Genomic DNA, 14024 nt, shown 5'->3' with positions numbered 1-14024 from the left:
GATCGGGTGAATAAACCTTTTTTTTTTAACCCTAGACAAAAACTGACATTTAACCCTTGCATTGCGGGGTAGCCCCACTGAAAAGGTCAATCAAATTTCTGCCCAGAGTTCTTTTTTAAAGGACATCCGTCATTGGAGAAATGAAAGGGCTGCCATTACTGGTCCTGAAAAAACGGTTCCTGTCATGCTGACGGACATTCTTCAGTGCTTTCTGATTCTCTGTCTGAAATGACTTTCTCTCTGCTCGTTGGGTCAGTGTCTTAAAGCATTGAAGACAGAGATAGTGACAGAGATAGTCAGGCATTGGTTCCAGTGATTTCCACTAATGCTGCCGGATTTCGAGTACATGTAGCTCAGCGTCTGTGGCTTCTACAGAATAGGAAGCAAATATGCAACCACAGCAAAACTGTGTCCTGTTCATGTGACCCTTTGTTATACGTTAATCCAGCCGGGGAACTAGAAGGAAGCAGATCATTACAAACTCCAGCTTGGTGAGTGTTTTACTTGGCTGTGAGAGGTCAACTGCCTGCATATTGTCCAGACTCTTCTCTGCTAGTCACCCGGTAAGAAAGGGGTACACAGGCATATGGTTGAAGCAGACACTTTTGGGGAGATACCTTTCTTCTTCCTGGGGTGTTCCTGACCAGAAATGAATGCTGCTGTAACTTTTTAACTTTCCTTGCTATATTTTCTTGAGAATGCCGTTATGCCTTTTAGACTTTCTTTACTCTTCTCCATGCTAGCATTGGTGGGCACAGAACTGGGGAGTCCAGACGCCTGTAGAGCTGTATATCTGGGTGCCAATATCCTTAGGTAACCCAATCCAGAGCACGTTGGCATCAAATCTTGTCCATAACACTATGCAGTTGTACTAATTTGACATAGAGCCAACGGGGCTCTGCAACATGATTGTGTCCTTGAACAGGGTGGAGAAGCTAATACAAACAGAAGAAAAGTTGGCCGCACACCAGATCCCGCTGGGATACTTTATTGAAACTTGTAGCACATCACTGGTGTCCCACGCAAGGTTCACCCCTTCTGACATGTTTCACCCAATCACGGGCTTAGTCATAGAGATGAGGGCAGACCAGGGTAGGCTGTGCTTTATACCATCAATTCATATGCCTGTCATTACATGGTAACACAATTAAATGGGGACCAGAGTGGTGGAGCTTACGGTACTTGAAATTTGCAGTAAGTCTTTCTTTAGATGAGCCATTCATAGGCTGAAGGGCTCGGCGGTGTGCAGTATTTCTAATTGTTTAGTAGCACAAGATTAACCTCTAGGAATACATCAGTTTCAGCACATTGAATCAATGTCTGGCTAAACGAGGCATTAGTCAGCAAGGGGTAAATCTCATGCTACTAAGCAGTTATAAATCTAACATGTTACATCATCATTCCCCACCCCTATTGTGATGTATAGCTGCAGGGCGGGGAATGCACCTCTCTGCAACTGATTGGGTTAGGAGAAGGGGGTGGCAGTCAGCTTTGAGCAGGCTTGGGCGAACCGATGCAAAGAGGGTTCACACCAAGCTCAGACTCATCACTACATAGAGGTGCACCGAAATGGAAATTTTAAAACCGAAATAAAAGAAATTGTCAAACCGATACCGAAAATGTTTTTTATTTTAATTTTTTCAATTTTTTAAATATTTTATTTCTTTTTTATAAACTTTGTATTTTTGTATAGTTATTTTTATTTATTCATTTTTTATTACATATTTTTATTTTTTACTTTTAGGGGCTTTGGGGAAATATTGGGGGTCTAAACAGATCCCTGATATTTCCCTTTAAAAATAGAAAAAGAGATTGAGGACACAAAGTCCTCTATCTCTTTTTCTGTGTCCCCTGTATCAATGAACAGGAACACTCATAGAGGATTCCTGTTCATTGATAACATGAGGACATTGTATGTTTACTATAACTATGAATGAATAGGAGGTCAGCGATCACTGAGTGTTTGTACCTTGCTCTCCTCTCTGACACGCTGTCACAGGAGGCTGATCAAGCGGTGTAGGGAGGAGAGCTCAGCCTCCTGTGACAGCGCGGCCTGTCTCCGCCCACACACCGCTCTGCCGGACGGTGATAGGAGGCTGAGCGGTGTGGGAGGAGGGACGCCGGCCGCTCACAGCGCCCTCCTCTTGCAGCGCTCGGCAGGCTGTCACAGTTTCTCTCCTTCCCGCTGGGACACAGAGCAGCGCCCAGCAGGGAGGAGAAAAACCACGGATGCACCGCTGTATCGGCAGGAAAATTGCACTTTCGGCATTATGCCAAAAGTGCCATTTTCGGCAGCCAATGTATCGGTGCATCCCTATCACTACAATAAACAATACATTTCCTTTACTCCTTTCCTGACTGAGCCAAATCCTCCTTCATTTGTGTCTCACACACTCCCCTCCCAGACACTGCAGATAACAGTGGGAGGGTTTCAGCTGCAGAGGCAGTGCGATCAATCCACGAAGCAGTGGGCAGGACTAGGTGTGGCCAGGTGCTGATTGACAAGCGATAGGCTTTTAAATCCATCACAATGATAACTGTAGTGGAAGCAGGCACAGCTTACATGAGTGGCAACTGCTCTGAATACAGGAGCAGTGCAGCATTGTTGCCTCACCATCACAGGAAGCTGCATTAAGTGGACTTGACTGGCGCAATCAACAGCTATTTTGGGGACTTTGCATTGGAAGTAAGAGAAAACTGAAAGGCAGATGCACTTATAATTAAGTGCTGCAGCACATATGTTTTTAAGGGAAGCCTTTTAGTGGTTCAGACAGTGTGTGCTTTAGTGTTTGGGCGGTTGGGGCACTGATAGCTCCAGTGTCTGCTTTGGAAGAAACAGACACTGGAGCTATCATTGGTAAGTGACACTATTGGCCTTTTAGGAAGATTATTTCATGCAGCTTGTTAACATTTATACTAGTTTGATTTCTTGTGCTTTTTAAATCTTGGTCACCATGGCTCGCCGACCTCATATAAATAAAAAAACAAACAGATCAAATGTTTTGTGCAAAATAAATATTGTAGCATGCAGGTAATAATCCATAAAATTTAGGGGGACCAATGGTGTTAAACAAGGCGTTTGTACTAAAGTATCATCTTGCAGATGCTGCAGTGCCGTCCGTCCGTTTTTTTACTACGGGCGGACGGCAAGAGGTTAATATCTATAAACAATTTTCAGAGCCATTCGCCCTGCGAATCTCTGAACGTTTGTTCTGTGCCATTGGAGGCAAAACCAAATGTTCTTAGTATATTTTCTTTTCAGGTCGAATGTAATGTAATACAGTATCAATGGACACTAGATGGCGCCGAGGAGCATAAGAAATAAGTATTTATCCTATGCTCCTCAGCTCCATCTAGTGGCCATAATGAACCTCCACGGAAATTCACAGGGCAAATGCCTGTGTGGATTGTTTATAAACAGACTCATTTGTGTATTGAGTCCAAAACTGACCTTTGATGAGCACTCATTAGTGAGCAGTGATTAAAGGGTAACACCACTCAGAAATTATGGATGGGCATTAACAAGCTGGATCACTTCTCAGCTTCATAGTGTTTAACCACGTTTGACATTTTTAATCACCTTTTATGAGAATGACCTCTGACCGGTGCCTCATTTTAGGCTCACTGATGTCAGTGCATCAAAAATTCATTTGACTTCCTGCTAATATTCACGTGTAGTTGAGACTGTCTAGATCTTCAATACACCAATTGCAAGAATTCTCCACTGCAGTTTTGTCTCTGCTCTTTGCCTTCATGTGTATCTTCTGCAGAGGCTGTGCTGGAGAATAAATGACTGCATACATCTTCCGCACGAATGAGTCATGGTAGAAGATTGTACTTATTTGTTTCTTGTCATCATTTCATACACAGGGTCATGGCGCTAGCTGGGAAAAAGCTGAGGGGCCTTGTAGCTGCGACCTTCACTCCAATGACCAACGGGTAAATATGAAATGAATCGGATACTTTATTTGTAGAATTCTTGTGGCCAAGTTTCCTGCAAGCCTGTGTACAATAGAAAGGACGACTGTTGAAGCATTCACCATGAAAAAAAAATCATCAAATTATTATTATATTTTCTAATTCCTATTCCTTTTTCCTATTTCAGAAATGATGTCAACCTCTCTGTCATCCAGGATTATGTAGATTTTCTGGTTCACAAACAAAATGTTAAGAATATATTTGGTGAGTCTGTCTGTTAAAGGGTATCAATGGTCAAAACTTCAAAACATTATGTACTTCTATCAGGGATGCACCAATACCGATATTTTTTTTTCCGGTACTTGCCGATACCGAATACAGAGTACAGGAATTCCCATTCAGGAACCCTCGCGGCGTGTAATGAATCGCCACCTGGCTTCCTGATTAGCCGGGCAGCGTGTAAAGGAAGGTGAAAAGAAAGCATGGAGCCGGCTTTCTGGCAAATCAGGAAGCCGGGTGCGGTGTAATGACGTGGCGCCCAGCTTTCTGATCGGCCGGGAAGCCGGCTCCATGCTCCCTCATCATGAGGTGACGAGGGAGCAGGAAGTCGGCTTCCCAACCAATCAGGAAGCCAGGCAGCGCGTCATTACAGGCTGCCTGGCTTCCTGATTGGCCGGGAAGCCGGCTCCATGCTCTCTCGTCACAGTGTAATGACGAGCTGCCCGGCTTCCTGATACCGGAAGTATCGGGCTAGGCATCGGAGCATTTGGGCGAGTATGAGTACTCACCCAAATACTCAGCATCGGCACCGATACTAGTTCTATCGCATTCCTAATGCCCGTATCAATCTAGAAGTTTGTAAACTTGACTTATTGAAGATGCCCATAGGATGGACTTCCTCAATGCACTGACACAATTTCACTCAGCCCTGTTAATATGCTCTTCCTTATGTCACCACTATCAGACCCTGTCTGCTGAACTACAACTCAACATCTGAACAATGTAACACTATCATTGCTTGCTGAAAGCAATGCATTATGGGATATGTAGTCTTGAGAAATCGAGATTACAATCACATCAAGCAGCAGGGAAAGTGGTGCAAAGCACCCTGTGAATACAGGAAGTTAATGAAAGTGATGGGCACGCAGAAGGCAGCACTCACTACATAAAAGGAATTTTTTCAAGTAAGCTTTGATTATATTATCAACAACAACTCTAGAATGTATTCCTATGACAATGCTGATGTTATAACAGGATAGTTGTCATTCTGCCATCAATGGGTTAAGTTAACTTTAATAACTTTCCTGGCTTCAGCCTGCTTGCTGTGTTTACTGTAAAGCATTTAGCAGCTCGCTGTATACTTTCCCTTGAAGTGCTCTGGAATACACTTTCCCAAACTCATTCTCCAGTCCCTGTGCCTATGCCAGTACAGGACACGTTTGGGAGCATCGTGTTTAATATGGTTTTGTTTTTTTTTGTAGTTAAGTTTGTAAATGGGAAGAACCCCTTTCCCCTCCTGGCTGGGCTGTCTGTCTTGTGTGTAAATTACAAAAGTGGCTGGACAGAATTACAAATCATTTGGCTGATGTTCACATACTGAATGTATATTTTAACTACACTATAGTGCCAACAGTATTGGGACGCCTGCCTTTACACGCACATGAACTTTAATAGCATCCCAGTCTTAGTCCGTAGGGTTCAATATTGAGTTGGCCCACCCTTTGCCGCTATAACAGCTTCAACTCTTCTGGGAAGGGTGTCCACAAAGTTTAGGAGTGTGTCTATGGGAATGTTTGACCATTCTTCCCGAAGCGCATTTGTGAGGTCAGGTACTGATGTTGGACGAGAGAGGCCGGGCTCGCATGTGCGCTTCAGCATGCGCTAACCCCGCTCTGTCATTTTACGTGGCCTTCCACTTCGTGGCTGAGTTGCTGCTGTTCCCAGTTGCTTCCATTTTGTTATAATGCCACTAACAGTTGACTGTGTAATATTTAGTAGCAAGATATTTCACGGAATACCTGAATCCAATGATTTGGAGGGGTGTCCCAATACAATATAGTGTATGTGTTTATCGAAGTTCACCTAAAAAAAAAAGGGCTTTAGTTTTGACTACTTTAGTTACCAATAGTGTGTAACTATGAGAAACATTTAGTTACATTTATTAACGTTTAAACTGTTTGACTAATTTAAATCAGGAAAGCCAGGGCCCGTTGGATACACTTTTGTAAACTAGGATTGTTGTATTCATTTGCGTTTCCATATTGTATTATGCAGTAAATGGAACAACAGGAGAGGGAATGTCACTGAGCATACATGAGAGGAAGCAGCTGGCTGAAGAATGGGTGAAGCATGCGAGAGGCAAGTAAGTAGCCCAGCAAAATGGTATATCTTCCATTAAATGAGAGCTGGCCAATGCCAGGGAGCTGTTGTGCCTGCAGTATAAAAGCTGATGTATCCATTTTGTAATCTTTGTCAATGGAAGCATAGCATCTCTGGCTTTAAACATGCCTGCTGACTAATATAAATGAGACTATGTGACTTAAATTTTTTCTGTGCAGCCTTGCATTAAAGCCACACAACAAATGATAACGTACACACTGCTCTGGGTGTGCAACTTATCATTGAAAAGCTGGTTGTAATGTGTAGAGGGTAAAAAAACATGTACCATGCAGCATGCCGTCTCCTGAACGTAACATCGAGCTTCTGGGTACTTTGGAGAGGGAAATGTGACTCAAGCAGTGAAGTACTCTGGTCACCTCACCCCCCGCCTCACCATTGCCCATTCACAAAATGTCTTGTCGTTTTTCAAAGAAATACAAGGCATTCTGTGATTGGAGTAGGAGAAATGATGTCCCCCACCTCCTGCCCTCCTCCAATCACAGACTGCCTTGTATTTTTGTACCTGGAAGCTTGGTGTTTTGTGCAGGAGATGGCACGCTGCAAGGTAAGTTTTTAATACTTTGCTGCTTGTGAGAATACCTGAACAGTGACTACGGCTGATTTGTGCAGTCACTATTTGGCTGACAATTTTCCAGCCGGCTCCTTCAACTAAGTTGACTGAAAAATTGACTTTTGTTGGCCAGGTGGTACCAGCAGGGCCACTCACAGATCGTACAGATGACATTTTCAGCAATTCAGCAGGAAACAGACAAAATGTGATTTGTATATAACCAGGGAATGCACATTAAGTTCCCCCTTATTGAGGCTCGGGTGCACAATGTGTATGCTAGGCTTCTAGATTGTTCAGCATAGAAATTCTACATACATTGTCCAGTCCTGGTTTTCTTAATCTGAAAAATATGCAATGGCTTTCGGTTAGTAAAGCTATACCACCAGATATGATTCAATTCATTTTTGAACAACATTATCAGGTTGTAAGGCTTCTTTTTTTAAAGGATATTGTATAATGAATGTATTTTCCTTTTCTAGAATGCATAATGTGATTGTGCATGTTGGTTGTCTCAGCCTGGAGGACTCAAAGGATCTTGTGAGTTCTATTTTATATTTGACCCTTGATATAAATGTTTTTATTCTGGCTTATAAAATTCACCCACCCATAATTGTATTATTATTAATATATTATTATTTATTATTATTATTATAATGTTTATATTTTTGTTAAGAATAACAACAACAATAATAATATTTTATGTAGTTCTATTTTTTAGCACTGCCATAGTACAGTATTTTCACTCAGCCTCATAATCTGAGCCGACCTGTGACAATGAAACTGTCACAAGTCGGCTCAGTAGATCGGGAAGTGAGCGAACACATACCATCGCTCGCTCACTTCTCTATCTATCCCTGCAGAGAGCTGTGACTGTCACTCACGGCTCCCTGCAGGGATTCCCCGCTCCAATCCTCCAGCGATGACTGGAGAAACGGATGGGGGAGGGGGCGGGCACAGCTGGCTCTGCCTCTGGATAGGCAGAGCCAGCTGTCAATCCCGCAGCTGGGTGGATCCAGACAGTATTGTGGGGATCCGCCCCGGCTGCGGCGTCTCAGTATACATTATACTGAGCTTTGGGTCACGGGAGAACGCTGTTCTCCCATGACCATTAGGAGAACTATGGGGAAAAGCCCTGACCCAAGAGTTCTCCTTTAAAGAGAAGATGGCTGTATTATTGTGGCCTTATCCTCTGAAGGAGCTCACAGTGAAATAGCACTTTTAAACCTTTCAAATCCTCTTCTGTGCTCATGGGGACCTCATTTGACTGTACACGTGTTAAACTTAGAGTTAAAAAGTTTGCGTGTGGAATTCTTTTGATGACTGGTATATCATATAATATATATATATCACCCTAGTCTCTAGCACACTTTTTATGCTGCGGCTGGCCATACACATACATTGTCAAAAGTTCTAAACCATTTTTTGTGCCACGGTAGTTATTTCACCACATTTGAAATGGGTACAGTTGCAGCCGAGAAATTTGCGAGAGGGGGTTTCATAGACCAAGGGTAGTCAACCTTGGCACTCCAGCTTACTTCATGCCTCTGGGAATCCTGTCTGTGGCTGTCAGTCTTGCAGTGCCTCATGGAACATGTAGTCCCACAACAGCTGGAGTGCCAAGGTTCCCTACCCCTGTCATAGAGCCTTACAATAAATGAAATGGGTTCAGATTTGCAGCACCTGGTATAGAGCGAAGGTGATGGATCTTACTTGTAGATGTATGTCAGTGTCCATTTTACTTTAATGTTTTGGCTGTCTTTTATCGTTGTCATTCATTTAGGCTGCTCACGCGGCTTCCTGTGGAGCTGGTGCAATTAGCGCTGTGAGTCCTTGTTTTATCAAGCCATCCAGCCAAGGTAAATAAAATACGTGTCTGTGTCACCTGGTGCCTTGGCTGCTGTCATATGTATATTTATGGGTTCTACTGCATTTACAAAGATTGTTGTAAGGAATGGTTCTTTGTGCTGCTGTGGTCGATTGCAGGTTGAATTTGCATGGTAATGATAAATCTTTTGCCAGTGTTCAGTGGCCCAAATCCCTGTAGTTGTTGGTAGCCACCCTCTGAATGGCAGTACATTTATATAAAATGTAGGCCAGTGTGCATTCTGAACGACCTATCTAAGCTCACTTCAGCATTACACAAAAAGCTCTATTCCTTTGAGAAGTCTAAGTAATATGACTGGAGGAGTTGATATAGACTCAGGTGAAAGGTAAATTGGGTGGTCTTTCTGGCTTTAGCATGGCTGCATTGTTTCCTGAATTGCATTAGACTTCCACTGATTGACTTTTCTGTTTGGTTAAAGCTGCACTTAATGTTTCCTTTTCAACATACATTTTCTAGATGCCTTGGTCCAGTACCTTAAAGAAGTGGCCGCTGTTGCACCCAGTCTCCCCTTTTACTACTATCACATTCCGAGCCTAACTGGTTTGAAATGTAAGTACGAATGAAAATGAAATGTAAGTATCAATAAACAAAGGGGATGATTCAGAGTGGTCGCAGACTGCATACTGAAGTTTTTATTGTAGTTCTCTAAAGTAGAACTGGAGCCACAACAGAAAGTGAGGGAAAACCCTGGTGGCCCATCTGGGTCACCAGAACTAGTGTCCCCCTAGGAACATTCCCCATCTATTCCTGCTCTGATGACAGCCCAGACAAAAAGAGTGACTTCCCTAATAGAAACCTGACTGGTGTCCTAATCTCACTGCACTTTCTCCAAAACTAAAATCAGTTGCACTTTAAGCATCTGCAACATTATGGGCCTGCTCATACCTGTTTTGCCTGTGGTGTAACACACATTGTAATGCACATCATTTTACTCCAGGAGGAAAAACAGAATTATTCTGGACAGTATATAGAGATCTGCAGTATGCCTTTCTAAAACAAGGATGGCTATATACCTATATGATGTGATGCGACAGATATGAGCATTGCTTGCCGGCATCAAGCCATATAGGTGTGTTCTATAAACATCAATAATAAATGTTTCCAAGTGTATACATGCCCTTTATATATAAAACAAAGCTGACTTGCCATAGCATGTGCATGATCTCGCCTGTCAGCAGAGTCCGGAAGAACACTGTGGAAAGTCCCAGAAGTATGGCTGAAGATTGGAAGATGTCTCACCAGCCATCCTACTCACTGAGACATCCGTCTGTGGAAGGAGTAAGAGAGTGGGTTGGGTAATGCACCACCTCTTGCTCGTGGGGCAATTATGTGGATTGTTTCCATGTCTGGTCAATTTATTGGATCAGGTTGTGTCTGTGACCGGTACACTTTGCTTTAACTTTTATGATCCTATGTTTTGTCCTACATAGATCCAGTGAGAGATCTGGTGGGCAAGATGCAGCATCACATCCCATCATTCCGAGGCGTTAAATTTTCCGATACTGACTTGATGGACTTCAGCCTGTGCGTCCAGGAGTATCATCAGCATGATTTTCTCTACGGTGTAGATGAGGTGTGTATTTTGTTTTTGTTGTGTTCTCTTCTTTTGTTGGTGTTTTTTCTAAGGTTATTTTTATGTAGATGGATGGTGGCTTTTATGTAGATGGATGATGGCTTTTATGTAGATGGTGGCTTTTGTAACTTTTTTGTTTTATGTTTTGTTTCATACAGCAACTCTTAGGAGGTCTAGCGTTTGGTGCACATGGGGCAGTAGGCAGGTAAACAAAATGTTATTGTTATGGTATGAAAGCAATGTCAAACAAGGAGCAAGCCTCATATTTGCATAACCATTGATAATTATTTGGTTGCAGATTCTAACCCAAACATTTTTGGCTGAAGTTATTCAGAGTAAACCTCTTTCGCTAGAACACTGGCTTCACAGGCAATCAGGAAGCTGGGTGACGGGTTATGATCTGCCGCCCGACTTCTTGATAATCGGGGCACAAGGCACCGGTACTCGGTATTGGCAAGTACAGGAAAAAAAAAATATCGGTACTCGATAAACCGGTATCGGTGCGTCCCTAACTAAAATTACATTTATTCAGCTACAAAAGGCAGTAAAAAATGTATTTATGAACAACAACATATTGGTGAACACAAAGAAACAGCAGTATGTCTAAAAAGAACCATGACGGCCCTATGAAAGCAATTGAAAACCCAGTCCAAATTTCAGAACACGCCACTTCTAGTCCATTTTGAAAGCAAAAGCCTTTAGTAAATCAATCCCATTGTGTCATGGCTGGGTCATGGTCACACTGCAATGTATAAGCCAAGTGCTTTCTATTGTTTCTTTGTATTGAGTACTTTTCACATTTTGTTCTTTTGTCTGTAAAGTTTACACACCTCGCTAATATTACCCTGCCTCCACTCCACTTGGGTGAAGGTCTCCTCTATCCAGTACATGATGTTCATGTTCAAACCTTTAGAGATGTGTAATCTGTAAGCTAGAATAAGGAAGTGACTTTAGTTGCTTGAGCATCTGTTTATTACTTTCTGAGCTTTCTGTTCAGTAACAACAAAATAATGGCCATCTCTCAACAGTACCTACAACTACTTGGGTTCTACCACTAATAAAATGTTGGCGGCATTTGAAAAGGGCGATTTACAAAAAGCCCGGGAAATTCAGGTACTTTACTTTTTATATTAGTTATGCTCGCAGTAGCATGAAACTTATCCTGAATTGCTTGCTAACCTGTACTTCCTTTTGTTTTCACAGTGTAAAGTACAGGAATTTGTGGCCTTTGTTTTTGCCTTGGGTAAGTCATTTTAAGGGTGTTCTCATTTAGAACCGGTGCCTAATATTTTTCAGCTGTTTCTGCCGATATTTTAGAAGCAAATGTTGGCACCTTAAAGTGAATACAGGGGCTGACTTTTCCTATAAAATTCAAGTTGCTTGGCTGTTATGCCAACCCACTGGCTTACTACTCTCTGAGCCACTGACCTGTATTAATTTAGGCTGGGTTCACACCTAGGCGTATTGAATATGCGTGTTTTATTTTGCGCGGTTCGCGTCGCGCCTTTTTACCGCGATTCGCTGTATCCCAATGGAAACGCCAGACCAAAACGCCCCAAAGAAGTACATGTACTTCTTTGGGCGTAGGCCGTTTTGTATCGCGTTCGGACGGGCGGAAATACGGCAAGGTGTGAACCAGACCCATTGAATACAATGGGATTTAGATGTTTGAGCGTTTTGTAGAGCGTTCGTCGAGCGTTGAACGCGCTACAAAACGTTCGGGTGTGAACCAGGCTTGATACATGTTTTATTGTATTAGATGTGTATGATTATTAGCTCGGCACAATATTGTTTTTTGACCTGAAATGTAAATGCAGATAATGAAATTTGGAAGTCCTTATAAGTGAAAGTACTAAAGCAAAAGGGTTGCAGAGCCAAACATGCTGGTTTGTGCTGCACATACATGCCGTTTCAGGCTTGTTCACACCATGTCCATGTCCCAATGCTTGTAAACGCATGCAAACGCACCGGGCCACACCTGAAAGCCCATTTTAAACTAAACAAAATGTCCGTAGAGCAGCAAAATCGCGGTAAAAACATGGCAAAACGCAATGCACCGCATTCCAGATCTGGTGTTAACCTGGCCCAAAAGTGACTCTAAAGCTGCCCATACCTGCCTGTGGCCCGTACACAAAAATAACTGATTCATTCATCCACGCTAAACAGTGTGGCTGGATAAATCTCCCGCTGAGTGCTTTGTATTCTATTGTATTTGGGTGTGCCGCTGTCATAATACCCAAACAGTGATGGCAACTGAGTGACTCCTTCGATTTTCTGATCAAAGGATGCTGGATAGAAGGGTGCCAACAGGGCCATCCACTGGACAAATTTCTGCCCGTTCATCAATGTAGCCGCTTCTTCAAAAAATTCTACTTGCCTGGCATCAATACGCTGAGAACTAAAAGCTACAACATTCATGCTGTAAAGTGAGTGTCAGAATTAATTATCTCTATACTTGATCCAGGTCTGCCACTCTGAATTAAAGCCACGTGACTAGCATTTTTTGGAAGGTATGAACAGCAAATGCTGCAGTCATGATTTTCTCATGACAGATTTTCTTTAAAAACACTGAGAGGAATTTATCAAAACTGGAGCAGACAAAATCTGGAGCAGTTGCCCATGATAACCCATCAGCTTCTCTCAGCAGTTTGTTCAGTTAAGATTTGTAAATGAAAGGGAGAAGCTGATTGGTTGCCATGCACAGCTGCTCCAGATTTTGTCTGCTCCAGTTTTGATAAAACTCCCCCAATGTGTGTACATAGGCGTCTGTGAGGTGCCTCACCCCCAACAGGGTTCCTATGCAGTGCTCTCCCTAGGCCTGCTTAGCAAAGCCAATAAAACAATTGGTGCTCCAACATCATTGCCCACGTAGAGCTGTAGGCAGTGATACTTCTCCCTGTGCCAAACAACGTGGAAACGTTTAAGCCTATTCATTATACAGTGCAAAGGGTAGCAAGCCAAAACAAAATAGGAAATTGCTTTGATGAAGTCAGACCATTACCATGTTTGATTGTATTGGTTTTCTTTGCAGGCTGGGGTTTACCAGATTTTAAACACATAATGTCTCTGGTATCCGGAATAGATTTGGGCCCACCGCGTCCACCTCTGATGGTGTGTTGGAAAGCGGAGCACCCTGAAAATGTTAGAGCAGAGCTGAAGAGACTTGGTCTAATGTGAAGATGATTATAACAGTGGGCAAGGAGGAACTTGAAGAAGTCACAGAGACCCAGACCCATCAGTATTACATGTAGGGTACAGGAAAGCTCTGTATAACACAAATTTAACACTTGTATTTAAAGGGTCAGGCCATCCAAAAGTCATATTTGTGGTGCGCTGAATCACTCTATGCCTTGTGAGATCTCTTAATTCCAGTAGTGAATGCTCCTATTGGAATTTCTGGTTCTCACAAGATAATCACTCCTGATGTCTCTGGAAGAGTCCTGATCCTTCTTATGCATTTTCAATATACTTTTAAACATCCGTCCAAGAGAGAGATTACAGCCATGAGAGCCCTGCCGTGACAGGGGAGGGGATGGATTCCCCGCTCCGATCTGCCAGCGCTGACTGGCGGGACGGACGGGGTGGGTACAGCTGGCTCTGCCTCTAGATAGGCAGAGCCAGCTGTCACTCACGCAGCTGGGCGGATCTCGACATCGATGTCGGGATCTGCTGCGGCGTCTCAGTATACTGCGAGCTGT

The 14024-nt window shown here is 43.0% G+C and overlaps 1 protein-coding gene across 1 annotated transcript; it reads left to right on the top strand.

Annotated features, from left to right (window-relative positions):
* The first annotated feature begins 512 nt into the window (after nt 1-512).
* NPL (N-acetylneuraminate pyruvate lyase) lies at nt 513-13525 on the top strand. The gene is made up of 12 exons (XM_018575268.1): nt 513-563; nt 3871-3939; nt 4106-4182; nt 6193-6280; nt 7348-7405; nt 8649-8724; nt 9210-9302; nt 10184-10326; nt 10485-10531; nt 11355-11439; nt 11530-11569; nt 13358-13525. The coding sequence occupies exons 2-12, from the start codon at nt 3875-3877 to the stop codon at nt 13501-13503; spliced, it is 918 nt and encodes a 305-aa protein (XP_018430770.1). The 5' UTR covers nt 513-563; nt 3871-3874; the 3' UTR covers nt 13504-13525.
* Nucleotides 13526-14024: the final 499 nt, after the last annotated feature.

This window comes from Nanorana parkeri, unplaced genomic scaffold (genome assembly GCF_000935625.1).
Source record: "Nanorana parkeri isolate BGI_ZX_2015 unplaced genomic scaffold, ASM93562v1 scaffold52, whole genome shotgun sequence".
Taxonomy (NCBI): Eukaryota; Metazoa; Chordata; class Amphibia; order Anura; family Dicroglossidae; genus Nanorana; species Nanorana parkeri.
Note: the sequence above shows the minus strand (reverse complement) of the source record. Positions and strands in the feature narration are given on the sequence as shown.

Excerpts from the sequence above, each read along its gene's own strand:
- NPL (XM_018575268.1), top strand. The coding sequence starts at position 3,875 with ATGGCGCTAGCTGGGAAAAAGCTGAGGGGCCTTGTAGCTGCGACCTTC. Across the intron at positions 6,281-7,347 it reads GTGAAGCATGCGAGAGGCAA|AATGCATAATGTGATTGTGC; the intron begins GTAAGTAGCCCA and ends TTCCTTTTCTAG. Across the intron at positions 11,570-13,357 it reads GGCCTTTGTTTTTGCCTTGG|GCTGGGGTTTACCAGATTTT; the intron begins GTAAGTCATTTT and ends TTTTCTTTGCAG.